Source organism: Aythya ferina (genome assembly GCF_964211825.1).
Source record: "Aythya ferina genome assembly, chromosome: 11".
NCBI classification, from domain to species: Eukaryota; Metazoa; Chordata; class Aves; order Anseriformes; family Anatidae; genus Aythya; species Aythya ferina.
The window spans coordinates 6,303,842-6,330,301 of NC_140307.1; the positions used below are offsets into that span (position 1 = coordinate 6,303,842).

Genomic DNA, 26,460 nt, shown 5'->3' on the forward strand with positions numbered 1-26,460 from the left:
GGCTCCGGGCATCAGCGCTGCGGAAAGAAACGGCTCCTTCTGTGGCTGCTAACTCAGGTGGCACGCATCGGACTTTCCCCCAGCCTTTTCTCTGTCCTCGCTTTAACCATTCATCCTCACGGGCGCTGTTCCTTTGTCAGGACTACGCACCCATCGCACCCACATGGAGGGAAAAGACCTCTTGGACAGCAGGGTTACGGCAGCAGGGCTGGTTAGGTTCGTTGTGATTAAATCCCATCCATTTTCTCATTTGTACCTTACACACCCTCGGCTCCCTGCTCAAGCCTGAGCCATACGGGCACATTTTGCCTTCGCTGCTGACTTAATCAAGCAGCAGAGAGCTGCTGTGTGCGCTGCAATTGTTGTCTCTGGCACCGGGAAAAAAAAAATAGAGAGAGAGAAAAGGGGAGAAAGAAACACTTTGCAAAGGGCTGCTATTATCCACGCACGACGGCGACAGCATATTTAGCACGTCTGTGGCGCTGGGGCTGCAGTAATTAATTGCACGTCTGACACTCCGGCTGGCACAGCCTTGCACCCAGAGCTTTCCCAGAAATGCAGGCACCCATGAGGGCCAAACCCAGCCCCCCCAGAGCTCTGTGGGAGCTGGGTGCCCACCCCAGGCTCACCCCGATGGCTGGGAGGGGCTGCAGGGGCTGGCGGGGTGCTGGTGCTGGCAGGGATGGGGGCTCCATGGGGGGCTGTCAGGGCAGCCCGAGATCTCCAGCCTTTCCCCAGTGCCTGAAAGCTCTGTGCAGAGCATCCCCCTCCCTGCCCAGACCCCAGCCCTCCCCTCAACCCCCCATTAACAGAACGATGCTCTCAGTCACCATCAAGGGGTATCCCCCCATGTCCCCCCCAATCCCCCTTCCCCTCCACACCCCCCGCTGCAGGTGGAGCATCCCCAAAGCTCCGAGGCTGGGGGAACCATACAAGCCCCCCTGTTCCTCCCCCAGCCCCTCTGCCTGCCCAGGAGGTGCCAGAGGGGGGGGGGGATTCAGCGGGGACCCCCCCATCTCCACCCTGGGGAGGGGGGGGCAGCTCCTGCCCTCCCTCCCCAGCCGCCTGCAGCCGAGATGCTGCTCCTAGTGCAGAGGGAAGGAGGGAGGAGGGAAGAAGGGAGGGAGGGAAAGAAGGAGGGAGGGAGGAGACCTCCCTATCTGGCTCTATCTCCTCCGCTGCCTCTCACATGCTCCGGGAAGGCGATGCGGCTCCCTGCGTCCCGCTGAGCGAGGCCCCGCTGCACCCCACCGGGGCTGCGCTGCCCAGGGCAGGGGGGGCCACCCCCCCCCCCCCTTCCCCTTCCCCTGCCACTTCAGCTCTTTGGTTTTTTTTTTTTTTTTTAATTTTAATTATTTATTTTTATTTCATTCCCTCCCCCGTCTTCCTGGAGAAATACTAACTAATAATAAGAATTCATAATAAGAACAAGCCACCGCTCCCTGCGCCAACCCCGCGGCGGGCTGGAGAGGCTGATGCGGCCGCTAAGGTAAGGGGAGGGGATTTTGGGGGGGCTGTGCGGGGCCCCCCATGGCCGCATGCTGCCCCCAGCTCCCTGCATGGCCCTGGCTCCTGCTGTGGGACCCGGCGAGGCCGCCGTCCTCCAGCTGCCTCCTCCTGCTGCCTCCGCTTTTATCCCCAAACCCGGTTCTTCTCCCTCTTGCTCCGAGCCCGGCGTTTATTCCCCGCTGGTGGTTGCCACCCAAACTGCTCCCTCCTGGGCTCAGCCCGGCGAATAACCCCTTGCTAATTGGAAATATTTCCCCTCCCCGCCAACCCTCCCCAAATATTTTCCCCTTCCTGTTATAACGGTGGCCGGTGGCCGGCAGCAGGACGGGAGCGCTTCATTTGCGGAGCTCTCCCCGAAGCCCTGGGGTCTCAAAGCTTCAGGGCGTGGGTTGGAGAGGGGTGACAGCTGCCCAGATGTGGCCACATCCCTTTGCAGGGGCAGCTGGAGCCCGGCTGGCCTTACTCCTGCTGAACCAGCCCCGTAAAAAGCCCCAAACCCCAGCTGGGAGCGGCATAAAGCTGCAGGATGTAGCCCCGAGGCAGGACACTCCGGAGGCACCAGCCCGAGCGGCCCCTGTCGAGGCTTGCTTCCAGCCCGGGACCTGCACGCTGCTCTTCCTAACCATTATGTACGTTTCGGGCGAGCGGGCTGCTTTTGCAAGACAGGTGCTTTTTGTTGTGGTGGTGGTTGGGAGGCAGGAGATGAAAGTTTGGTGTTGTTTTGATGTGATCCTTGATTGCTGCCTGTTGGAGTAATTGCATCGCAATTGCTCAGAGGTAGAATCAATTTCCCCAAATTGAGATTTTAATGGGAGCTCGCGAGCTGCTGTTATGTCATGTGGTTTAAGGCGGCGTTGGGTTGCATTTATTTTATAAACTGGATACTTTTGCAGGCGGCGCAGGGCTAACAGCACCACCCAGTGGGGCCCCAGCCCCAGCCGCCCCCAGCTGCTCCCCCGCCACAAAAGCTGCTGCCCGGCCCAGCTTCATTTCTTCCAATACCTACAGAAGGGCTGGATTCAATTTTTTTTTTTTCTTTTTCCCCATAAGGAGCATGTCTTTCCCAGATATTCAGGAAAATATTAAAAATCAGGCGGTGCTACTGTCATTTAGCATCTCATAACCGAGAGGCATCCCACGGGGGGCCGGATTGCTGGCCAGGAATCGGCAGAGGGGGACCTGGGCAAGGTGCTTTGGTTTCACCTGGGACCCTTCGAGCTCCCCTTTCTCAGCAGGCTGAAGGTGCAGATTTGCAGATGCTCGATGCCGTGCCCCACCTTTAACGGGGAGCCCCAGGAGGTGTCCTTGGCTGACCTGTCAGGTAGAGGGGCGGAATTAGGGAGCTGTGTTTGCGCTTTCGCAAGACTCCAGTAGCTGTTAACAGCAGCAGAGAAAGACAAGGCTGCCTCGCTGTCCTGTTCCACGGCCTGTTTCTGTCTCCGCTGATGAACACCCAGGTCTGGGTGCGAATCCTTCCCTGCTGTTTATTTTGGGGCGCCTGAGGTTCGCCAACCTTTCCTGCTGAGCTGACATGTGGCCATTTCAACTTGCTCTTGGGCACCTCCCAGCCCTTCTTTTTTGTTAGAGAAGAGCCTAGACGTGCAGGAGATACACTAGAGAGACAGTACTGGATATATTTACCCCAAAGTGGAGGCCAGGCCAGCAAGAGAACTAAATCCACGGGAGGTGAAGGCCAGGCAGTGCCCCAAACACCACTGAACACAGGAGGGCTGCCCCGCGGAGGAGTCCGACCCCACCAGGCTTTTGCAGTGGGAAGAAGCAAAGGAACGCCACCAGCCAAAAACAAATGGACGTGATGACCTCGATCACACTGAAAATATCCCTCTGTGTCCCACTTTCTGTCATGGTGACACAAGAAGCTTTCCTCCAGCCCATCTTCCCCTCGCCTTGCGCAGCCTGGTGACTTCGAGGTGACTTTGTGGCACTTGGCGGAGCGAACCCGAAGCAGGATAAGCCCCGGCGACTTCAATTAGGGCCGCTGTTAATTAGTCACTCTCAGCAGATGCGAAGTTGCAAGTCAACAGCGCGCTGTTTCTCCTTTATTTATTGGTGCTACAAAGCCATATTTAATTCCACCTTCGACCCGCCGGCCTCTCTTTGCATAGGCAGATCGGCGAGTCTAATGTTCACAGAGGCAGCTGCGGGCCGGTGGATTATCTCAGCCGGGCAACTCTTTTCTGCACTTTGCCACGCAGGAGCTGGCCAACCTGCAAAGCCCAGCCCATGCCACCTCCTTCGCCTGCCCCACGAGGTCCCTGGGTGCTGGGGCATGGATTTGGTGACACCTCGGGGGGACGCCGGGCTCCTGGCTGCTGCTGCAGGTGTCCCAGAGCAGGGGCAGGTCAGGAGGGCACTGGGTTTAGACACTTGGTTGGCAGCTTCGAGGTGCCCAGCTCAGGGAGAGCTTCCATTCTTTCTGTCAGCCAGGAAAACTATAAAATAATAAAAGAAATTGGAAAAATTAGTAAAGGGGAGGTCTTTGAAATGAGCTGCAGTGTTGGCCAGCATCACAAACACAAAAGACGTGGAAAGATGAAGGGTGGGTTTTTCATTATTCTTGTTCTGAGGTTTTTTGCTCTAATAAGGGAATCTTTCAGAGCACAGGTGTTTGCTTTTAATTCCACGAGCATTTTGGAATCGGTTCCCAAACCTCCCCAGATAATCATTTGGGGGTTTCCACTACAAACTTCCCTTCCTCCTTTAGGGAGTGATTAGCTTTTTGCTGCTTAACCCAAGCACGTATCAACACCGAACGCCTCAGGATTAGCTTCCTGCCCTGCTGATCACAGCTTACCCCAGCCAGGACATGAACAGCACCCGCTGGACACCTTGTCCCGAGGCAGAGAAGTCAAAGGCACACATGCTGCAGCTCTGTGGGGTTCATTGCATGAAGGGAAGTTCACGGGAGAGTCAGGAGCAGACCAGGAGTCCTCTAACTACTAGTTACACTCCTCAGAAATACCCATATTTACTATTTTAGCCATATAATTACAGGTGTTGAATAATTCCATTAGGAAGGCAGCAAGGGGAGGCATCGCCTATAAACCTTAGGGTTCAAATTAGGCACATTCCTCCAGCCCCGCTGAAGCCCACAGACATGCACGGTGTGGCATGGGGCAGAGCGCCCTGGGAAAGGGTCAGAAAAGCCAAGTTCAGACCAGCGGTGTGGGCTGAGGATCCCTTGGGAGTTGTGATCTCCCTGCAAATAGCCAGCAGGATGCTACGGGCTCACACTGGCCATGATTCTTCCGCACGTGGCACCTGGATGCTCAGAAGCTCGCACCCCTCTGTAACGAGGTTAAATGTGGGAACCGAGGTGTGGATGCCCACGGATGTGCCTTTGCCCCCGAGCAGAGCCTCAGAGGTGTTTGCAGTTCAGTGGCGGGTGGTTGCCCACACGCTGTGTGCAAGGAGCTCCAAGTCCAGGCTCCATGAAGGAAAGAAGTAGGGGAAAACGGGATCAGCGCTCCCCAGTTCTCCAATTCCAAGCTGAGACAGCCCCATCAGGCAATGCAGAGATCCAAATTTCGCCCAGCCTGCATTTCAGTGGGTGATTTTCCGCCCAGGTCTTTGATCCAGCTATCAGAAAGGTGAAGGTTGTTTAAAAAACGTGGAACGGGGAGCGGGAGCTGCAGAAGCGCACCTTATTTGGGGCCTTTTCCTGCTCTGCAGCTACGGCTTGAACACATCTGTTGTTTTCTCCAGCGAAATCCGCTGCTTTGATCAGTGCCAAAACCAGCAATCCCATTTGCAATGCGTGATGCAACTGAACAAAATCAAGGAGCAATTGCTTTACGAACTGGAGCCAGGGGCACCGGTGCACGGCTGTGCAGCAGCGCGCTTCTCCCGAAGCCAAAGGCAGAAGCTCCAACAAGGATCTGATTTTAAAAATAACGCCTCAGACTGGGTCCCAGCTCATCATTTCAATGCCTCAGCTTGCCACAAGACAGCAATACCAAAGGGGGGCTGGAGGTCAAATCCAGCTGGAGGTGCTATTTAGCAGCTGGATTTGAAAAGTTGGCCATGCAGCCCGTTTGCGCCTTAAAAACAAATAGATCACACTGTATGTCACCGGCCTGGGGAAGAGCAGGAAGGATATTTTCACAGATCGAACCAAAATCAAGGCTTGCATTGCAGGAGAGCAGGGTGAGAGCAAGGGGAAGGCATTTGGGGCCTACAGCCCCTTCCCCTGGCTTCCTCGCGGGCCCCCTCCAGCTCCAGCTGCCCACACATCCCCTCGGCAGGCATTTCTTCTTGGGTGGTAGCAGCAGCTGGCAGGGCTTGGACATATTTGCCCCTGTTTGACATCCCCCACAAAGAGGTGCTTGGGGTAGGCGTTCCTCCCACACTGCCTCTGCTACAGGTCTGGATGCGGCCTGCCAGCTTTCATCTCCTGCCTGGCTCTGGCAGCGGTCCCGCACACGCAGCTCCCCCCGACTCCGGTGGACATCACCCGAGCGCAGCTGTAGGAGGATCAGGACCGAGACAGATCTCCCGTCAGGCAGGCAAGGCCCCAGGAGTTTTGGATCCCATCTGGGTCCCAGATGGAAAAGCTTCAGCAGTTTTAATTCCGGACAAGGCCCCAGCGAAGCACCTCCTTCAGCTGCAGCACCGGGGCCAGACCTCCGTCTCCTCTTCCTCAGCTCCCTCTGCAGGGATACCTCTTGTGGCTGAATCACGGGGAGGAAAGAACAAACTCCTCTTGGAGCTGTGGAGCTGCTGTCATGCCACAAAGCGTCCTTGAGGCAGAGAAGGGGATTTCCAAGGACAGCTGGAAGCGAGTCAAGGAGCACCCCTGGCCCCTGACACCCGCGGGAGGAAGGCCCCTTGTCAGAGGGGTGGCAGAGAGCAGCCGGCATCCCTTCCTCCTTTGTATAACACCCCCGAGAGAAAGGAGATAAAACATTAGGACGGCGAGGGGGCACTCCATCAAAGGAGGGCTAATGATCTAAAACAAGGAAGTTAAAGCGCATTAATTAAAGCGTATTACACCCGTGGGCACTCTCATTCAGCACTGGAGTTTGTCTTAGCTCGCTGTGGCTAAAGCATCCTTCGAGGGGAATTTTAAGCAGACCCAAGTGGGCTGCTCGGGGGGTGCTTCCCTCCTGGCTTCGCCTTTTGCTGGGTGGAGCAGAGCCCGGGGACGGCTGCAGGTCCGACCTGCTCGCCTCGTCCTGCTGTGGCATCGCAGGGGGAGGAAAAGGGCAGGATTTTGGAGCCCAGGAGGCAAACACCCGTGTGCTCCCTGCTGCTGCTCCATCCCTGTGGCTGGGGAGCAGGGAGGGGGATCCCGGCACTGCCACCTGCCCCCTGCTGCCACAATGAGACCCCCGGGACCACCATATGGGTGCAGCCGGTGGGATTTGTCCCCCCAGAAGCAAAAGGACGGGCTGCACACCCAGGGCACAGCTCTGCATGACCTTTTGCATCAGCCAGCGGCCGGCTGGTGGCTGGACGGGGGAGGTCCCACCAGCTGTCCGCTCCCAGAGCTCCTAAATTTGCCGTTTCCGACCCATTTGGGGTTTTAAAACACCTGGAAGGGTGGCAAAAAGCTTGCACCCACCCCGCAGGGTGGCACGGAGCAGCTGCGTGTGCCAGGGGCGAGGGCACGGCCTCACCTTCCCCAGCCCAGCCTGCCCCACGCCGCACCCCCAAGTCTCATTGTAGAGGGGCTGGAAAAAAAAAATACACATCCTCCCATAGTGGAGGCTCTCCCCAAAATGCCTGTACCCGGGGGGGTCTCTCCGTGCCCCCCCTGCCTCCCTCCCATGGCCGCGCTGCGGTGCCCGCCCCTTCCCCGCGGCCGGCGGCGCGCATTGGCAGGCGGCGGGGTGATGGAGGGGAGGGGAGGGGACGGCGGCTGCAGGAGGGGAGGGGAGGAGAGGAGGAGGAGGAGGAAAAAAGGAGGAGGAGGAGGAGGAACAGGCTGGGTAATCTCGCAGTGCAGAGGCCACCGGAGCTGGGGCCACCCGTCCCTGCATCGCTCCGCGGAGCCATGTGGGGCTTTTGATTTTTGTTTTTTCTTCCCCGTTCCTTCTTTCGATTGATTTATTCCCCTCCCCCTTTTTTTTCCTCTCTTCCCTTCTTTTTTTTTTTTTTTTTCTTCTTTTTTTTTTTTTTTTTTTTTTAAACTCTTCTTCCAGGGAGAGGATAGTGGTTAAAGCTCGAGCTGGATGGATGGGTATGGGGAGAGGGGCAGGATCCACAGCCCTGGGACTTTTCCAAATCCTCCCTGTCTTTCTCTGCATCTTCCCTTCAGGTAAGGAACGGCCTCGTTTTCAAGATTATTTCCCCGTGTTTCTCGCAGACCTCCGGCTCAGTTCCCCTGCCCGTGGGCCTCTTTTCTCCCTCCCTCTCTTTGCAGCAGTTTGCCACATGTTGAAAATAAGCCGGGAGAGAAGGGGGGGGGGGGGGGCTCGGATTTTGGTGCTCCCCCTGCCTCCTCCCCAAGCCTTGGCGGAGGCTGCTGCTCCCTGCCCTCACCTTCTTTGTCTCCCCGCTGCCTCCTCCCGGGAAAGGAGACGGTCGGAAAAAGAAAAAAAAAATAAAAATAAAAGGAAAGGGGAAAAAAAAAAAAAGAAAATCAGAAAGAAAAAGGAAAAAAAGAAAAAGGAGGGAAAAAAAAGAGGGGGGAGAGGAAAAAGGAAAAAAAAAAGCCCCAGCCAAGGGGCTAGAGGTGACAGGGGCCAGGCAGGTTCCGTTGTGCCCATCCCGGGGGTGCGATGAAATTTGGGGGTTGGGGGGGGGCAGATGAACGCCCCCGGTGCCAGATCCGTGCCCGTGCGCGCCCCGCCGGGGGCTCGGAGCGGAACCCCCCCGCTTTGCGCTCCGAAAGGGGCAAAGCAGAAAGGGCTCGGGGAGGAAAAGGGGGGCGCTGCTTTGGGGGTTTGGGGCAGGATCGGGCCCGGAGGAGGGGGGGGCACAGCCCTGAGACCCCCCCCCCATGGGGCCGCGCTGCACACCTGGGGCCGGGCGGCGAAGGATGCGCGGGGGGCGCGGAGCGCGGTGTGACCCCCCCCGGCTCCTTCCCCGGCCTCTCTCGGGCTGTGCAGGCTTCGCACCGTGTTTTGGCTGGGAAAAAAAAATAAAATTAAAAATCCCCCTTCCCTTGCCCTGGCCGAGGGGGGTGCAAGCAAATGGCTGGGGGGCACCCAAGGGCCCACCCCCGCCCGCGCCTTGCGCCTCTCGCTCGGCCCCCGGCCCGCATCCCCCGGTTGTTTGCATTGTGTCAGAAAAGGAGAGAATTTCAGAATTACAGCTGAAAACGCCATCTGTTTCCAATGAATCCCCCATAGTTTTTCACAATGTTTTTGGCAGATCTCTGCCTGCAAATTCCTTCAAGCCCTGAGTGCTTGTTTTTGTTGGGGGAGGGGAAGCCGAGTCCACAGAGGCGGATTTGTTCCTTCCCAAACTCTCCAGTTTCTTTACCTCCTTTTTTTTTTTTTTTTTTCCTTTTTTTTTTTTTTTTTTTAACATTTGCAAAGAAGGGGAGAAAAAAAGACCCGAGCGAAAGCAGGAGGGAGAAAGAAAAACCCTGGCGCTTCACCCTCCCGGTTTGTTTATCTTCTCGTTTTAGCCAAACTTTCCCTTTTTACATTTTTAACTCGCCCCTGCCTTTCTTTTGCATAACCGTAGGTGCAGCAGTCTTGCACACACATGCAGCAAATAAATAAAGAGCTGCTCTACGCCCTTCCTCCCCCTTCTCCCTCCTAGCCCAGATGCAGGAAAGCAAACCCGGCCCGTGCTGCGCTTAGCACAGGGCTGCCCCCAGCCCCGACCCTGCTGAAACCCCAATTTTTTGGGGGGAAAAAACCCTCTTGGTGCACCCATAATGCCCTTTCCCGAGCGGTTGGGTCTGGGAGATTTACGGTGCAAGAAAGAACTTGATAGGCGATCTGGCTGCCTGCTTTGTTTGATTCTCCCTTCAGCAGTCAAATAAGGTGCAAAGAACTGGCAAAACGGGGCGATCCGGAGCCGGCGGGAGCGGGGTGCAGACGGAGCCGGGGCTGCCCGTGTGCGCTGCTGGGGGGCTCGCTGCCAGTTTGGGGGCTGGGAAGATAGGGAAAGGGGGATGCTTCCCTGAAGCTTCCTTCACCCTTTTTGCTTTTTTTGCCCCAATGGGGGAGTTTGCGGGGTTTCAGCAGCACCCCAAAGAGGCAGTGTGACCCCAGTGAAGCTTCGTGGCCCCCCAAACCCAAGCTGACAGGGGCTGCTCGAGGCAGCCCACGCGGGGCCCGGCATGTCGGATCAGTGCCTGGCCGAGTCCTGCCCTATTTATTTATTTGCTTAACCCCCCCCTACGCGCACAGCCTGGGTTGGATTCCCGCTTGTGCTGCTTTCACACCAACAGCTTCACCCCGGTCTCAGCGCCGAGCACCCTTGGGTGCTGCCCCCCTGGGGTCAGGGTGAGTGGTGGGCACCTGGGGGTGTCCCACAGTGGTCAGCTGTCCCCTACCAGTGCCTCCCAGCTGGGGCTGCACCGAGTTTTCTTGCAAATCCTTTTGTACCCAGCCAGCAAAACCCTTCTGAAAACCAGGCTTCAGGCTTTGCTCTCCCCCTTGTCCTCTGGCTCGCTTCAGCTTTCCCGGGCTGTGGCTCTCCTCGGCTGATTTGCCTGCAACACGCCGCTGCCTCCAAAAAACAAAATGGGATTTTCTGCCCTTGGTCCTTGCAGGCAAGGTGGCTGATTCCCAGTAAGGACCCGGCGCTACTGGAGGTGTGCAGATCGGTTATAAACGCCTTTTGTCTCGGCGGCAGGGAGGGATGGGATCGCAGCGTTAAGCCAAAATTGAGGAGGGGGGCTCAGAGGAGGCTGCAAGCAGCTCCCCTCCAGCGAGGCCGGGAGGATGGCGCCTGTGCGGGACATTGTCAGGGCAGGGAAAGGAGGGAGGGATTCAAACGTAAACCTGGAAATATTTTGGCTTCCCTGTTTTGCTGCTTGCTGCTCTCGTACTTGGAACGGGGAGTCCTCTGCGACTGCCAGCCAGGCTCGGTGTGAGGCTGAGCGGAGGCACCGGGCTTTTAACGCAGATGGGGTGGACGCCTTGCTTTTTGTCCCCAGAAGTCGCTTTCCTGAGATCCCAGGCCCTTGCTTGCTGGGACCGGGGTGGTATCATGCATGACTTCAGGTTTACAATGGCAGCAGCCAAGGTTTCTCCTCCTGTGCGGCCTAAGCAGCTGCACCGAGACGGGTGTGTGCGTGAAAGTGCTCACAGAGCTGTGCAGCCCTAAAAACTTCCTGACCCCGGGCTTTGCTGGGGCTCTGCACCAACCTGCTGTCCCCAGAGAGCTGGGCCACAGTGACAACGAGCTCTGTGGGCTCCCCTCAGGCTCAGCCCATGAACCACCCATGGCTCTGGCAGGGCTGCGTGTCCCCCCCCCCAGCTCCCTGGGGGTGAGCAAAAAATAAGGAAATTGAAAATGAGGGTGTTTGGCCCGGTTGGATGGGTGTCCTGGGGTGCTGCTGGGTTTGGTTTGCTTTGCCTGTCGCAACAAACATGCCAAACATGGAATGAGGGGCAGCAATAGGGAGTGTGAGAACCCAGGACCCAAATTAAAATTGGGGTTCCGGGTAGTTTGAAGGGGGCTCGGTGGCCTCAGGGTGGATACAAACCCAGAGGAACGTGGGGACGGATGGAGGATGCTTGGAGATGCAGCTGTGATGGGGCAGGTGAGGGGACCCCATCCTTTTCCTGGCTGTCCTGGCAGATCCTGTCCCCATGCTGCATGTCAGGAGGGAGCTGTTGGGGGCACAGCCCTGCGTGGCACCAGGAGCACGCTTCCAAAAGGAGAGCCTTTAAAAAGCTCTGCAACCTGCACTTGGCAACTGCTCGGATTAAAAGAGCTCCCATCACCACCAAGACATTTATTCCCTTGTCCGTGAGCTCTCAAAATAACAGGGCGTTCGATTGCAGCCTGGAGATTGCTTTGCACTCAAGTGCAGCCGGGCTGAGTAAATCACTGCTTCACCAGCTGAAATTCCTGCAGCAAGGGGGAGAATTGAATTATGTCCAACTGCAAAACCAGATGCCATCCCCTTGATGAAGTCATAGGGCTCTCGCTGCGGAGAACAAGCTGGCTCCTACACACACGCACCCTCTCAGGCACAGACTGAGCAGCTCTGTGCAATGTCCCAGCCGTGGTGCATGGGGCCCAGAGGCCCTGGAGATACAAGGACAGCAAGGCCTTCGGGGTGCATTGCCAGCAGGGTGTTGAGGTCTCCTTTCCACTTCTTGAGCATCAAGGAGAGCTTGGCTGTTGAGTTCCCAGCAAGCAGAGCTAGCCCTGAGTATAAGGGGGGTTTTGTGGGTCAGCTTCGCGTGAGCCCAAAGTATTTTCTGCTCCCTGGGTTTTCTCTCCATCCCAGACAGCTGTTGATTTCAGTCCCCAAAGCTCTAACAGCAACCCGTGGCAGTTTGGTTTGCTGACCAGTTACCTTTTTTCTTGCTGTGTGATGCTTCTGAGGCGACGAGGACGTGTGGCAGGGACAGATCCTGGCGCTGGGCTTTGCACCCCACGGGAGGCGAGAGCACATCTCCGGCCTCCCAGGGATGGGAAGATGAGGCTGGGCAGTGGGGAGCTGCAGAACAGGAAGGGATTAGGCCAAAAGTTACTCTAAGTTGCTTTTTCTCATAAAAGATCCACGCGGGCTGCTCGGTCCCTGTGCATCCCAAGCGTAGCCCCAGCATTTGTTTGGGTGTCCACCTGGGTTTTGGGTAGACTTGTGGGGCCGTCACAGCTGCCGTGCCACCCCACGCCCCGCGCGCAAATCAACGCCTCCGACAGAGATGCCGCAATTTTTTTGGCAGGCGTTTAATTGTATAAATTTGCCTCATCCAGATTTATGTGCTCCGGGCTTTTCTCCATCTCCTCATTTTGTGTCTCATTTACCTCTGCGTTTGAAGGGTTGAAATTTCACAAGAGCACGGCGGGGATGATTATTCCTAGAGGGAATCCACACCTGTAAGCATCAAGCGCTTCCCTGCCAGCCCTGCCGCGGCCCGGGCGAGGAGGAGGAGGGCGAGGGACCCGCTGCCACACCTGGGGGGCCCGCGGGCGCTGGTGGGTGGCAGCTGTGCCTTCAAACGCTTCTCAAAGGCACCCTGGGAAAACGGCTTCAGCGCAAGGTGCTGGAAACCCAAACCAGCCCCGTGGGAGCTGTGCTGGAGAGCTGCCCCACCGCGGGGCTGGTGGTCGGTGGAGGTGGCCACAGGCTCCTCGTGCAGCGTCTGGGTACCGATGTCCTTTTTCTGGAGGGCTGGGGACAGGTGGTGGTGGTGGAGGGGGCTGAGGGTGATGCTTTGTGAAGAGGATGAGAAAAATACCTTGCTCCCCACCGAGCTCGTCTTGAGTGAATCCCTGCATGGCCTCAGCGTCCTCACCTGTAAAATGGAGTGCTCCCGAGGAGGTTTATACACTCCCAGGAATGGTTGGTGTTGGGAGAGCAGCTGGGTCCTCTCAGGGAAGGCCCAGGTGGGCAGTCCTGGCACAACGGAGCCCCGCTTCCCATCCTGTCATGAGCCGTGGTGTTTGTTGGCATCCTTCTGCAGACGAAGACTCGAAGAAGGTTGCTTCTCTCCCTCCTCTTCCTCCATGCACCAGCTCTCAGTCTGCATCCGTGGAGCACAACCTCCCAACCCGCCACCGTGACCCCAGGCTGCTTCTTCAACAGCTGTGGCAAGGGCACTGCTGAAGCCTGAATCCCACCGTGAAGCTGAAGAGCAAAACGAGCCAACTTACAACTCTGTTGCTATAAATGCTTGTCCTTTCTTCCAGTCCATTGTGCCTCCCGAACTCATGAAGATTTGCTGATACCTCAGGGCAGCATCTTCAGCTTGCCACAGCCCCAGCTGTGAGCTCCAAGGCTGTGGTTGCTGCCCCCTCCAGTGGTGCCAAAGATCCCATCTCCCTGCGGGGGGATGCTGGGGTGGACCTGGAGGAGCGATGCTGGCCGGGCATCCCTAGCGTGCCCAGCAGGCCTGGGGGACATGCACTTGCTCCTAAGCACGCCGTGTCTGCAGTAAGAGGATTCCAGGAGCCAAAAGAGCTGAGTAAGTGACAGGAGTGTCACGGGCTTCTTTGACAGCATCCATCGCTTTGTGCCGTGCCCGGTGAAGGCACTGACTGACTCTGCTGTTTTCCTGCACGTGCTTGCCTCGTGTTGCTGCGATGCCAGGAGAGGGGAGATGGGGGACCACGAAGTCAGCACCGAGGACACGAGGGAGGTGCTGCAGTGACAGAGACGAGAAAACTCCTTCTGCGTCCTCCTTTTTGACAACCTGGTGAGGCCTTTCCACAGCATCCTCTTGAGCAAGATGAGGCCTGGGCTAAAAGAGAGACGCTGCAGATTCACCCAGAGCTCCGAGCACACCCTTCACCTGCCTTTAGCACATCCTCAGCCTTTGCCAGCGGGCGCACAGAGCCCAGGCCCTGGCATGGAAGGTGCCCGCACCGAGCCAACCTCCCCATGCCCAACACCCTGCCAAATGGCAGCTCCAGCCCTTGGAGAGAAGCAGGTTTATTTTTCTCCTGCAGCTCCGTCCTCCTGGTCCTCCTCCCCCCGCTCCAGTGCAGCTGAAACCTGAGCTGATCCCTTTGCACATGGGTAATTTATTGGTCTATTGGGCTTTTCTTGATGGCAAATTGCATTGTCTTTCTTCCTGGGTTGAGGCTTTGGAGCAGTTTGCTGCATTCCTGCAGCTCTTTTCTCAGGGCTGATCTTTCACACCCCCTCTGAGCACAGTCAAATCAGTTTTATTGGGCCTCTTTGTTATGCAAACGAGGCAATAATAACCAGGCTATTATTCGGCAAGATTGGGTCTGATTAGCAGTTCAAAGGAGGTCGCTGGAAGAGCCCGGCATGGCCAGCAAGGCCAGGGACGGGTCGTGGGGCTGGATGCAAGGGTGAAGCCACTCGTCCCCTTGGGTCTTACCTCAGGCTCTCAAAATCTTGAAGGAAGAGATCCCCTCAGCAGTGTTTTGAGGAGCAATCTGGATTTTTTTTTAAAAAAACTCTCTTTCCCCATCATTCTTTTGCGAGCGGTGGCCAGCCAGGAGCTGGAGCTGGTAGAAGTCGCTGGTATTTAGCACCTCCGAGAATCGTGCCTTTCCTATTGAGGTGTCAGCATAAATATGTTTATTTAGATTACTTAAATAAATATGTGTTTAGGAGCCTAAGTCTACGTGCTCAGATGTGAGGCCAAAGGTAATTACGTTTTACTGTGTTCTCCGAAAAAAAAACCTTTTACTGCATGTGTGAGGCTTGCACATCTACACCTCAATCCATGGATTTGGAAAAACGCAGGATGATGTATTTGCATCACATGTGGGTGATGAAATACTTTCCAGCCCGTTAGTAACCAGGAGGATATTAAACAACATCTCTTAGCAGTGAACGCTTTAAAATTAACAGGTCTGGTTAACATGCACCCAAGAGTCTTAAAAGGATTGGCTTTTGCTTACTGAAACTAATTTCCAGTAATTCTCATTGCTAGAGAAATTACAGGGGAAGAGACGAATTGTTGGTTTTGTGCTGGTTTTCTGAACGAGCATGATTTGGGTAAATGAAATCCCGGTAACCTGACACCAGCCAAAGGGAAAATAGGGGGCACTGATAATTAGAAGGCTGTTAAAGTTTGGCTGTTAAAGTTGGATGCGTGCGTGCAGTCGGTTTGAACGCTTAATTTAATAGCGTGCAGTCTAGCGGAGATGTGCTGTAGGGGAGCACAGCGTGGCTCTGGCCGGCACCTCCAGACGTGGCCACGTGCTGGGGCTGCCTGAAGGCTGATTTTTTGGAGCAGGGGAGCGAGCTTCATGCAATGCAGAAAAAGAAAACTGCGATTTTTGTGTGCCCAGGCAGGGGCGAGCGCACGGCCCACGTCCGCAGCGCCTGTCGGGGCGGTGAATTTTGCAGAGAAACCTCCTGCCGTGGGGAAGGGAGGCAGCAGGCTGATTGTAGGGCTGGGCAAACACCTTCCAGTGGGAACTTAAAAGTGCAAACCGTTTAGCTTATCTGGAGGATTGACAAGTGACTTGATTGCAGTGTGTAAATATCTTTGCGGGGAAACACGCTGGGTACTAACGGACTTTTTACTGCTTTGGAGAAAATTGCTGGTTCTTTTTATGTCCTTACAATGAAGTCAGATAAAATCCACTTAAGACCAAGACCTACGTTTTGTAGAGGTGATAAACTCCTGAAACAGGGGCAGCTTTTCAGCCCGCAGCCACCTCGGGCTGCGGAAGTCCTCGGGGAGGTGCACTTGAACAAACACAGGCACCAGGCTACGTGCAGGCCGACTGTCGTGGGCTGGGTGATTTAATGTTTTTTTTTCCTGACTTTAAACCTTTCTAAACTGCCAGTCTCCAGGTACTGAAGGAAATGTCATGCCTTGTTTAAGTGGCACCGAGTCCCCAAAAGGAGAAGCGCTGAGGCTGGGGAGGTGGCTGGGCTACCAGGGGTTGAAGCCACACGTCGGAGGCACCGTTTGGTCCCTGGGACAAAGGTCCCTCTGCGGCAGACTGGGGTGGCAATGTCACCCAGCCACGAGAGCGTCACGCAGGTCCTGCAGAGCCTCGCTGGGTTCCTGGTTGAGAGGGGTTCGTTTCCGTGCTAAGTCATCTGTGGTTGAAAAACAGATCCGTTGTGAGTAGATGGAAAATAGATTACGTGAAATTGAATAAACATCGCTCCTTGGCCAGGGTACAAATGAGCCTGTGCGGCCGTGCCAAAGCTGCTGCCAGGGGACAAGGCACGGCAGGGAGCAGGGCACGTTTCCTTTCCTCTGAGGTGGCTTTTTGCTGCATCCCCAGCATGGTGGCAGTGGTGGCAGCCACGTGGCTCAACCCGAGGCTGAGTCACGCAGGTGCCTGCAAGCCCGAGGTGCCGCACAATCGCCACATTGAGCAGGCGGGCACAGGAAGACCGAGGCTGTGCCAGCCGGTGACTGGGAGCAAAGCCACACCGAGCCCTGCCTGCAAACCCCCAGCCATCCGACCCCCAGTCCCCATTCCCACCCCGCCACAGGGAGATGAGGAAGCGATGCCCCTCGTGCAGCCCCCCAAGGCTTTGCCAAACCACCGGGGCGATGGGAGAAGCATCCATGGGAAAGCACAGGCGTGCACAGCCCCGTTCGCACACCGCCCCTGCGCGCCGCCGCCAAGGCACCTGGCTTGGAAATCTGGCCTTATATGGGGCCATGAGCGAAACAGCAAAAAAGGGACCGGTGCCAAAACCCTAGCGATAACATCTTAAAGAAGAACGCTCCCCCTTCAGGCCCAGGGAGGAAAGAGAGAGGCTTCCTTGTCATCCTGTTAGTTTTGTTTCTTTTAAATCGGGACCTTATAAAGTCAGGAGTGACCCTTGGTGGTGCGGCAGCGTGGGATGCTTGGCGCAGGGACGTGTTTGGCGCTGGGTATCGGGGGCAGTTTTGCAGCAGGGGCTGCCCAAGGGGTCACTGCCTGCTACAGTGCCATGGCCCCAGCTTCCTCTGGTGGTTTTGCAGAGACATGTTGCTTGATGTCCCACCAGGAAGGTTGTCATCCCTCGGAGACAGGAGGAAAGCCTCCCTCCCCTGCAGCTCAGCCAGCCTGCTCTGTGTGTAGGCTGCTGCAGGTCACGGCTGCATCTCCAGATCCAAGTAAATGAAGTGTGCCCTTAAAGAGCAACAGGCTGTGGCTTTATTCCTGCTACAAATCCCATCAGAAGGGCTGGAGCAGCCCACAGGCTGGACTGGCTCTGGGCTGCCCAGCACAGCACATCCCAGGGCCTTGCAAGGAGTAGGGACTGGTGGCCCTGCCCATCCAGGGATATGTCCTCCTGCTTCTCCTGGGGCCCTGCTGCTGCCATGTCTGTCTGCAGGGGTGGTGCATTGGGTTTTGTGCAGCCTCAGGGCACCCCCAAGCACTGCATTAGGTATAACTGCTGGGAGAGCAAGGCTCCTGGGGCCACAGCTAGATGGAGTAGCCGGCAGTGGCATGGTTGCGCTTCTCCATGTTTCTTTAGCTCGTACCTTCCACCTGGAGGATTTGCAAAGTCACACTGCAAGTCTCTCAGCAGAGATGTGATTTCCTTATTTCACACCTCAGTAAACCAACATCCATCCTGCTTGCACTCCCCGTGCCAGCAAACTGACTTGTTCCCATCATTCTGATGGTTTCACCAAAACTGTGGCGTGTTAAAAAACGGTCGCCTGTGTTAACGCCGCTGTTCCTCAGAGCAGCCACCTCGAATACCCTCTTTTCCTTTTCCCTCTGTGTTCAGGCACTGTGTTAGCTATAGCATGCTGTAGCAGCCATATGCAGATGTATATCCTCCAGAGCCAAGATGCTCTGCATCGGGGATCCAGGCTTTTGTGTCTGTGGGTAACAAGCCGTTCCCAGCCATCTCTCATCCAGGAAAAACACTGAGCAAGGCACTGCACTGCGAGTCAGCTGGCAGTGATGGCCCACTGATAAGCAAAGTGTCCTTGGTGGAAATCCAAACGCTCAGGGCTGAGAAGGGAGGGAATGTGAATTTATGAATTCTTCTAAATCTGTCCCATAAATGCAGAAGGCTTAGCAGAAATGCCAACCCCTGTCCCAGGCTTGTTATCAGGTCACCTCTGGCTGATGGCAAGTGAAAGCAGGACACAAAGGTCTCCATTCTCACAGGTTTTAATTGGACACTGCCAAGATGAAACAGCTCCTGGGTTCTCAGAGCTGTTGCTAGCATCTGAATTTATTAAACATGTATTTTGAAACTGCGAGGAACCTGTCACCATTTCCTATTTGCACTTCACTCTTCGTGGAAGGAGAGAGCAGACAGGCTTCCTTAAAGCTGGACTGCTGAGTACTTTATAGCCTTGGTGTGCCCTCCTGATTTTCCAGCACCAACTATGTTTAGGTTTCCAGCACTGCAGTGTTTGAAACTAAAACATACTGTTTTCCCTGCAACAATGCCGGGTTTTGTAACTTTCTCTTTAAACAAATCTGAAATTATTTTGGCACAGATACGTTGCCAGCCTCCTTCTAAACAAATGCTGAGACAGGAATATACGTGTATGCCTGCGCGAGGCACCACAAGAGCATCTGGAAATGGTGGGGCTTTTTCTCTTGTTGCTCCGCTGCCTTTTGTGCCTGATCCCATCCAGTCTGCAAGCCTTCTGAAGGGGTTGATTAAGAGGAGAGGAAGGAAAACACCATGAATTTTAAGTGGTGTGAGCCCGGGTTCACCCAGCAGGGCTCCAAATTGGCACAGGCAGAGAGCAGTGTCTGTGCGACGTTCAATGGAGGCCATGTGCTTCTGCACAGCTGCTTTCAACTCTGCTCCAGGGAAGCCACACAGCCCTGGGGAATAGGCACTGGGGAGGGAAAAAAAGCAAAAAAATAAAAATTCAGGATCCAAATTTCCTTTGCTTTCCTCCGGCTTGCCAGCAAGTACTGAGCCCAGCGGAGCTCTGCTGCCTTCGGCTTCTCCATCTGGAGAAAGGCGGGCAGGCGAGCGGGGCGGCTGGCACCCTGCACCCTGCCGTGCCGGTTTTTCTCCTCTGCGTCAGCCTCTTGTTCTCTCCCCATGGGCCGTGGCAGGGAACGGGCCTCCCGCCTCGTCCCTGGGCTCCCCCAGCACCTGTGGGGCGCAGCATGCAGTATCATGGGGGATGCTGCAGGAGAGGGGCTCCCAGGGGTCTCCCCAAGCCAAAGAGGAGGAGTAGGAAGGCCTGCAGATTTTTGCTGTGGTGGAAATAAAACTAAACACGCAGTAATTCACAGAGTTTTCAATGTCAAGCCCTAAAATAGCATTAAAAAATGCCACTGCATCTCTCACCACATTAATAACCCCATTCTATATCCTACCACATTAATGCCCCGGCCTTATCTTGTTAATGAATACATCCCATTGTTCCCCACCCTGGTTTTCCCCGCAAGGAGCATTCATCTAAAGGCTGGTTGCTCTTTCCCTTCTTGCCTTCAATTGGGGCAGATCCTGTTGGTTTCCTTGGCTTTGAGGAGCCTCCCGTAAGAGCTGGGTCATGTGAGAGGATCACATCTGGTGAGCGAGGTCGCATCACGCGCTGCGGCCAACATCAGGAGGTCGGGCTGTGGGAGGGGAGCACCAGCTTTTTGCCGGGGACGGAGTTGGTAACTCAAACGTTGACCATTTCATGTTTTCCTCCCACCCTCCACGCAGTGACGTCTCCATGCAAGATCCTCAAGTGCAACTCTGAGTTCTGGGCGGCCACATCGGGCACCCACCACCTGGGCGCGGAGGAGGCCCCCGAGTTCTGTACAGCCCTGCGCGCCTACGCGCACTGCACCCGCCGCACCGCCCGCACCTGCAGGGGCGACCTGGCCTACCACTCAGCCGTGCATGGCATAGACGATCTCATGGTGCAGCACAACTGCTCCAAGGATGGCCCCACGTCCCAACCCCGCCTCCGGACATTGCCCCCCGGGGACAGCCAGGAGCGCTCCGACAGCCCCGAAATCTGCCACTACGAGAAGAGCTTTCACAAACACTCGGCCACCCCCAACTATACTCACTGCGGGCTCTTCGGGGACCCTCACCTCAGGACTTTCACGGACACCTTCCAGACCTGCAAGGTGCAAGGGGCCTGGCCGCTCATAGACAATAACTACCTGAACGTCCAGGTCACCAACACGCCAGTGCTGCCTGGCTCCTCGGCCACCGCCACCAGCAAGGTGAGCCTCGGGCACAGCCTTGTGAGCAGGGGTGGAGGTACTTTTGCACACCCTTTCTTTCCACCATCATTCTCTTCCACCATCTGCACATCTCTCTAGGGAAGTATGAGAGTGGATAGGAGCACCTCATAAACATGAGCACATGACCATAAATGCCAGATGCCCATCCAGACTTTCTTCTTCTGTCCCCACTTGTATTTATATGCCCAAGGTTTCTTCCTGGGCGTGCCCAGCCCCATCATGGTTATCAGGCTCAGGTGCTGCAGTTCAGAAGGCAATCATGGCCAAAAGAGGGAGATGGCAAATTAAGAGGGCTCCCACCTGAGAGACTCCAGGTGCACAGACAGACCAGGAATGATGGCAGCACTTACGGAGGACACCTGAGATCCAAGTAGGGAGCTAGGCTCCTCCAGCTGCCTTCCTGCTGCCCAGGCTTGTAATTGTCTCTCTGGTTTTCAGCCAGATTGTGGCATTTTGCGGGGTACAGTCTGCTCTGGCAGTGCTGTGACAGCCTGAGTAAACATTGCAGAGGAACAGAGTGAGCACTGAGAAAACCCAAGGGCAAACACGCAGTTGTGACACAGCAGGCCTTGTGTGACAGCCTCAGGTTCAGGAGAGACCAGCAGCTGACATGCTGTCACGTTGCCCTGTGGTGTGTGTGCTCTAAAGCTGAAACCACTTGTGCCAAGATATGGGAGGCTCAGGAGGAGGCGTCTTGCTCCTGGAAGGTGTCCTGTCCCACAGTGCGTGGGAGACCTGCTGGGCCCTGAGCGAGGGGAGAGCTGAGTAGCATGAGCAGTGCAGTTCCCAGAGCCACCGCTTCTCAGCTCTGCCCATGACCATTTCAGCCTGAGCTGGAGCTGGCATTTTGGTCTTGACATGTCCCTAATAAACTTCTTTAGAGATGACTGATGCTCTCAACTCCTTACCTACCCAAGTGCATTCAAAACCTACTGATGCCTTGCAAATAAGTCTGGCTTGAGGGAGGTGGTCCCTTAAGGACAAGGGGACCTACGATTTCTAGGCAGGAACTCAAGATCACCACTTTAATTGAGCCCTTTTTCTGCCTCACGGGCTTGTGGTGAGGAGAAATTAGTCATGAGATCTGCAGCACGAGCTATGGGAAGCGTTACTGGGTCACTGCTAGAGGACCATGTGCTGCTGGAAAGGACGGGAGCCTCTTGGTCCAAGGGGCTCTTTGTGTTTCTGCTCGAGAGTCTCTGACCTTATCCTTACTCCTTCAGGCAGAGACAGGGCTGGACCTGGAGAAGGACTCTGGGAGGAGTAGTGCAGCCCAAAGGCCAGGGCAAAGTGGTGCCTCAGGACATGGCTGAGGAGGGGACAGCAAGGCTGCCGTGGGGCTGGGAGTGTCTGTGTGCTGAGGGGAGGAGTGCTGGGAGAGAGGGACGTTGCCAGAGCTCTGTTCCTGCTGGGATCACAAATTCTGGAGCCACCACCGTGCTCAGCCCGGGCCTTGGGGTGCCTCCATTTTCCCCTTTGTACCCTGTCCTCGGCCTATCTGCCACGTGGCTGCGGGAGCTGCCTCTCCAGCCCTGCCCCGCTCCCCACACAGCAGCTGGGTCTCAGTCTGCTCCTTCATGGGGGGTGTCCCCCTTCCCATTCCTCCCTCAGGGAAAGAGGAGCCAACTCCCATTTTCCTCCTCCTTGTCAGGCCTTCCCCGCAAAGCCAGGTTGGCAAGGGAGGAGGAAGGGCTGTGAGGTGAGTTATTCACCGAGGGACCCAGGCTTGAACTGGTTGATGGTGGGGAGGATGTTGGGCTCAGTCTGCACCTGCAGCCCTTCCAGGAGAGCCTGCCCACTTCAACACCCTGAATGCACGTGGGTCTGCGTGGTTGTGATGGAGCACAACATGGCCCCGGGGGGCAGAGGAGAAGACCCTGTTGGTTCACAAACAGCCAGGGAGGGGAGGAGGCTGGGCCTGTGGGATGTAAATACCATGGGAGCCAGAGAAGCTCCACCACCTACAGGAGTCAGGGCTCGTCCCCCTCTGCTGGCTGCCAGGCCCTGGAGGCAAGACGGCGCTGCGTGCTCCGGCATGCCACCACAAGCCTGCGACTAGCGATACTCCAACCAGCCCCAGCTGCATGGGAGCCTCCGTGTTGGGCCTGCTGATAACAGCACGGATCCAGGGGGGACATCACGTCCAGCCTCTGAGGCTTGCCTCCATGCATGGTGTCCTCAGCTCTGAAGCGGGATGACCGTGTCTGAGTGCCTAAATGCTGGGGCAGCCACCTATGGGTGTATAAAATTTGGGGCAGCTTCTTAAGAGGAAGTGTTTACCCATGAGCTAGGCTGTGCTCCTGGCTGGGTTGAGCAGACAGCTCCTCCACCTCCCACACTGATCCTGGGGGTGGCTGTGTGCTCTTGGGTGGTCAGCACTGGTTGTAACCCTCTGCCTTTTTTTTCCTCCTTTCTTCCCCCTGCCAGCTCACCATCATTTTCAAGAGCTTCCAGGAGTGCGTGGACCAGAAAGTGTACCAGGCGGAGATGGACGAGCTCCCCGCTGCCTTTGCTGACGGCTCCAAGAACGGTGGGGACAAGCACGGAGCCAACAGCCTGAAGATCACTGAGAAGGTGTCGGGGCAGCACATCGAGATCCAGGCAAAGTACATCGGCACCACCATCGTGGTGAGGCAGGTGGGCCGCTACCTCACCTTCGCCGTCCGCATGCCGGAGGAGGTGGTCAACGCCGTGGAGGACCGGGACAGTCAGGGCCTCTACCTGTGCCTCCGCGGTTGTCCACTCAACCAACAGATTGACTTCCAGACCTTCCGCTCGGCTCAGGCAGCTGAGGGTCGCACTCGCAGGAAGGGGCCCAGCCTGCAGGCTCCCCCCGAGGCTTTCACGTACGAATCGGCCACGGCCAAGTGCAGGGAAAAGCTGCCCGTCGAGGACCTCTACTTCCAGTCCTGCGTCTTTGACCTCCTGACCACGGGGGACGTCAACTTCATGCTGGCTGCTTATTACGCCTTTGAGGACGTGAAGATGCTTCACTCCAACAAAGACAAATTGCACCTCTATGAAAGGACACGGGACCTAGCTCCGGGCAACGCAGCTCCCTCGGGGCTCCCCCGGGCCCCTCCTGCCCTCTGGGTTGCACTGCTGTGTTTGAGTCAGTGTTGGCTGGGTTTGTTATAGAGGTTTGCTCCCTCGCACTGTGGGGAAAGGGGAGCAGGAGGGGATGAGGGACAAGACAGCAGCGCTGGACGAGGAGAGTTTGGATAGGGGATCCGGTGAGGAGCGAAAGGATCGTCCTCAGATCTCAGCCCCTCTCTCCAGCACCTGGTCCTCCCCAGTTCTTGTGCAGGAGGAACGTGATGCTTCCGGGACCAGTCGGGAGATTTTGCTGGACTGCACCTCGAGTAGTCCTTCCTCACCTCCCATCATCCTCATCCTCCTCCTCCCTGTAGTGAGGGTGCTGGGGAACCCCACCTCCTTGCACGGCACCCCTATGGTCCCGAGAATGCTCGTGGTGACTGTGATGTTGGAATGTGTGAACGTGGCTTTGTGTTAGGGAGCCGTGAGCATGACGGGGCTGGGCTCCGTTTTTTTGGGCTGTGCACATTCACACAGCCCCATCGCTGCAGGAGGCGATGCAAAAGCAGCAGGTAGGGGCTGAAACGGTGGGGCTAGCCACAGAGAAGAACAAGGCACCTTCTGGGTAGAAGGAGGACATGTTCCTCAAGCTTTGGCTTGTGTTCTCTGTGGTTCAAAGGGCATCTCCAATTTTAGCCACTTCTTTCAGCTGATTCACTCCATAGTTCTATTTCTGGCTCCCTTGTCTCTGCCCAGACCCACTGAGGACTCTTGATTGCGACAGGAGAAACCTGGCCAGTATTCAAGTGATTTCTTTAACTTCTGCCTGGCGACGGATGAGCTCCTTGCGCCATTTACTCCCCTAAAACTGGCAGTGGGGAGGCTGCTCAGTGGGAGACCCCCTCCGTGCCCCCTCAAGCCCCACAACCCCTTGCCTGCCCGCGGATCAGCCAGGTCGTGGAGCAGGAACGTCCCTCTCTTGTTTGTTTGCTGCTAGGTCTCTGCTCTGCTCCTCGTCCTGGGGCCGTGACTCACAACCCCATTGCAGACCCGTTGCACCTTAAGCCCTTCTGGGCTTGACTCTGGAATGGGGCAATGTTAGAAATCCAGCCAGGAGACAGGACGCAGCAGAGGACCCCCCACCCCAACAACCCCCAAATATCTGTTCCCTGCCTCAAAATCGTTGATAATCTCCCTTCCCCACCACGTTGTGCTGCCCAACCTCTTCCTCTCCATGTTCCTCTGTGGTTCACCTCATTGCTCACTGAACAAACAGCGAGACCACCTTTGGTCTGCATCTTGGAGACCTCTTTATGGATTTCCCCTCCTTTCCTCAGGGGGAATTTCCCAGAACTCAACCCCAAAATGTGTCACCCTTGGGGGAACCTCCTGCTCAAGGGAGGTCTCTGGGCATGACGAGACAAGCTAGCACCAAAAGAGGTGGGAATAGGCTACATTTGGCAGTCTGAACTGGTGCCAAGAGGCAGCCTGGTGTAAATACTCAATGTGACTATTCATTGTGTCCTAACAGCTCTAGAGCTCCATTTGTAAAGCAGCAGAGAAATGCAAAATTGTGTCAATGGATGTAATTTATATTGTCTCTTTAATATATAGAGCCCTGGCATTGATCTCGTGTGACTGTACAGATGAAGAGATGTAATTGGTTTTTAAGTGTTTAAGGAAAGAAAAGAAACAAACATACAAACAAAACAAAAACAAAAAAAAAAAAAAGATGTGTTTACTACTTTGCTCCTTGCTTTGTTTGCTGGTGCCCCAGGTATTCTGTTTAGGCAGATTTTAAAATAAGGATATCACAGTTTGGCAGCACTGAGGAGAGCAACCACTGGACCCCACGGCATGGGACAGTTCAGCTTCCCGAAGCACTAATTGCTCAGACAGGCTGATTTGGACTTTTTGTTTCCCATATTAAAGAAAAATCCAAATATTTGTCTCTTGAAATTCAAAACCCAAGTTTTGAAAGCCTAAATTTCTCACTGGCTATGGGGAAACACTTGTTTCTTGCCATATTACCCCATAGATAACAGCTACTGTGCAAAGCATCCCCTCTGAAGACACGCTGCTTCGCAAACAGCATCTAAGCTGGCCAAGCCACAGCATGCCAATAAGGCCATCCTTCCCATAAAACCTCCCTTTCCTATAAAGCAATCACCCTCTTACACATTTGCTGTGGCTCGGGGGTAATTTAAAGCCAAGGAAATTATATTTGATTACCACATGGCTCAGTCCCACTGTCCAGGTGAGTGCTCCAGTGGTGGTCAGCTGTCGTAGGGTGGTTGGGGTATCCCTATTTTAGAAGCAAACAGTGAAGCACTTTATTTTGGTTGTGTTTGACCCAGTTCTGGTTAAAGGTGAAGTGTGGCCAAGAAAGACCCGATACTTGGAAACAAAAGAAATACCTAGGTAAAGGGGGGACATTATGAGAATGTCCCCCACCTCCTCCCTGCGTTCAGACCCACGGGAGTGTCACCACGTGTATATACTGTAAATTATTTATTGAGAGAAATGCAAGTAAAGTTTGAGGTTTTTTTGACAATAAATTAGTGGGTCTCGTTTTGTTCCCGGTGTGTTGTATGGTGCTGTTCACCACTCGCTGCAATTGCTATCCCATTTCTGCATTCCCTCTGAAGCAGCTTGCTTCAGTCCAAAGACACTTTGACACCTCATCTCTGTCCAAAATCTCTCATAATTTTGCTCTGGGGTTTTATTTATTTACAGCCAAATGAGAAAAGGGGATGGTGCGGAACAACTATAGCTAATAAACCATCTGAGCCTGCCTCTCTGAGCAATGGAAGGAGCCAAGCCAAGCAGGGTGCCATGGCCCTGCTCCTCCCTCACACATCGCTCTTGGCTCCAGTCGGGTTTGTTAGTGCCCTCTGATGAGGGAAACCAAAACTGCACTTCTCTGGTTCATTTTCCTCTTTGAAAAGCTGACCTGCCGCCTGATCCAACAGCAGGAGCTGGGAGGCTGCGAAAGCCGGGTGGGACATGGGCACGGGCTGAAGGTATGCACTATTTGGGTAAATTCACACAAAGACATCAAGCACCAGAGATCTGAGAGAGAAACACAACCTTGCTCTCTGTCAGAGCCCTGAGCAGCTGGCAGGGGTTGGAAAGGGCATGGGAGGCAAACCCACCCGCTCAGCCACCACTTGCAGCAGCTCCCAAGAGCTCAGCAGG

The 26,460-nt window shown here is 55.5% G+C and overlaps 1 protein-coding gene and 1 long non-coding RNA gene across 2 annotated transcripts; one reads left to right on the forward strand and one right to left on the reverse strand.

Annotated features, from left to right (window-relative positions):
* The first annotated feature begins 1,309 nt into the window (after positions 1 to 1,309).
* On the forward strand, positions 1,310 to 25,838 carry RGMA (repulsive guidance molecule BMP co-receptor a). The gene is made up of 4 exons (XM_084532012.1): positions 1,310 to 1,489; positions 7,674 to 7,789; positions 19,694 to 20,205; positions 22,654 to 25,838. The coding sequence occupies exons 1-4, from the start codon at positions 1,476 to 1,478 to the stop codon at positions 23,362 to 23,364; spliced, it is 1,353 nt and encodes a 450-aa protein (XP_084388138.1). The 5' UTR covers positions 1,310 to 1,475; the 3' UTR covers positions 23,365 to 25,838.
* Positions 17,656 to 22,618, reverse strand: LOC311442614. The gene is made up of 3 exons (XR_014696781.1): positions 20,143 to 22,618; positions 19,472 to 19,602; positions 17,656 to 18,866 (listed from the first exon to the last, which is right to left on the reverse strand). It is a non-coding gene; the product is annotated as an uncharacterized lncRNA (long non-coding RNA).
* Positions 25,839 to 26,460: the final 622 nt, after the last annotated feature.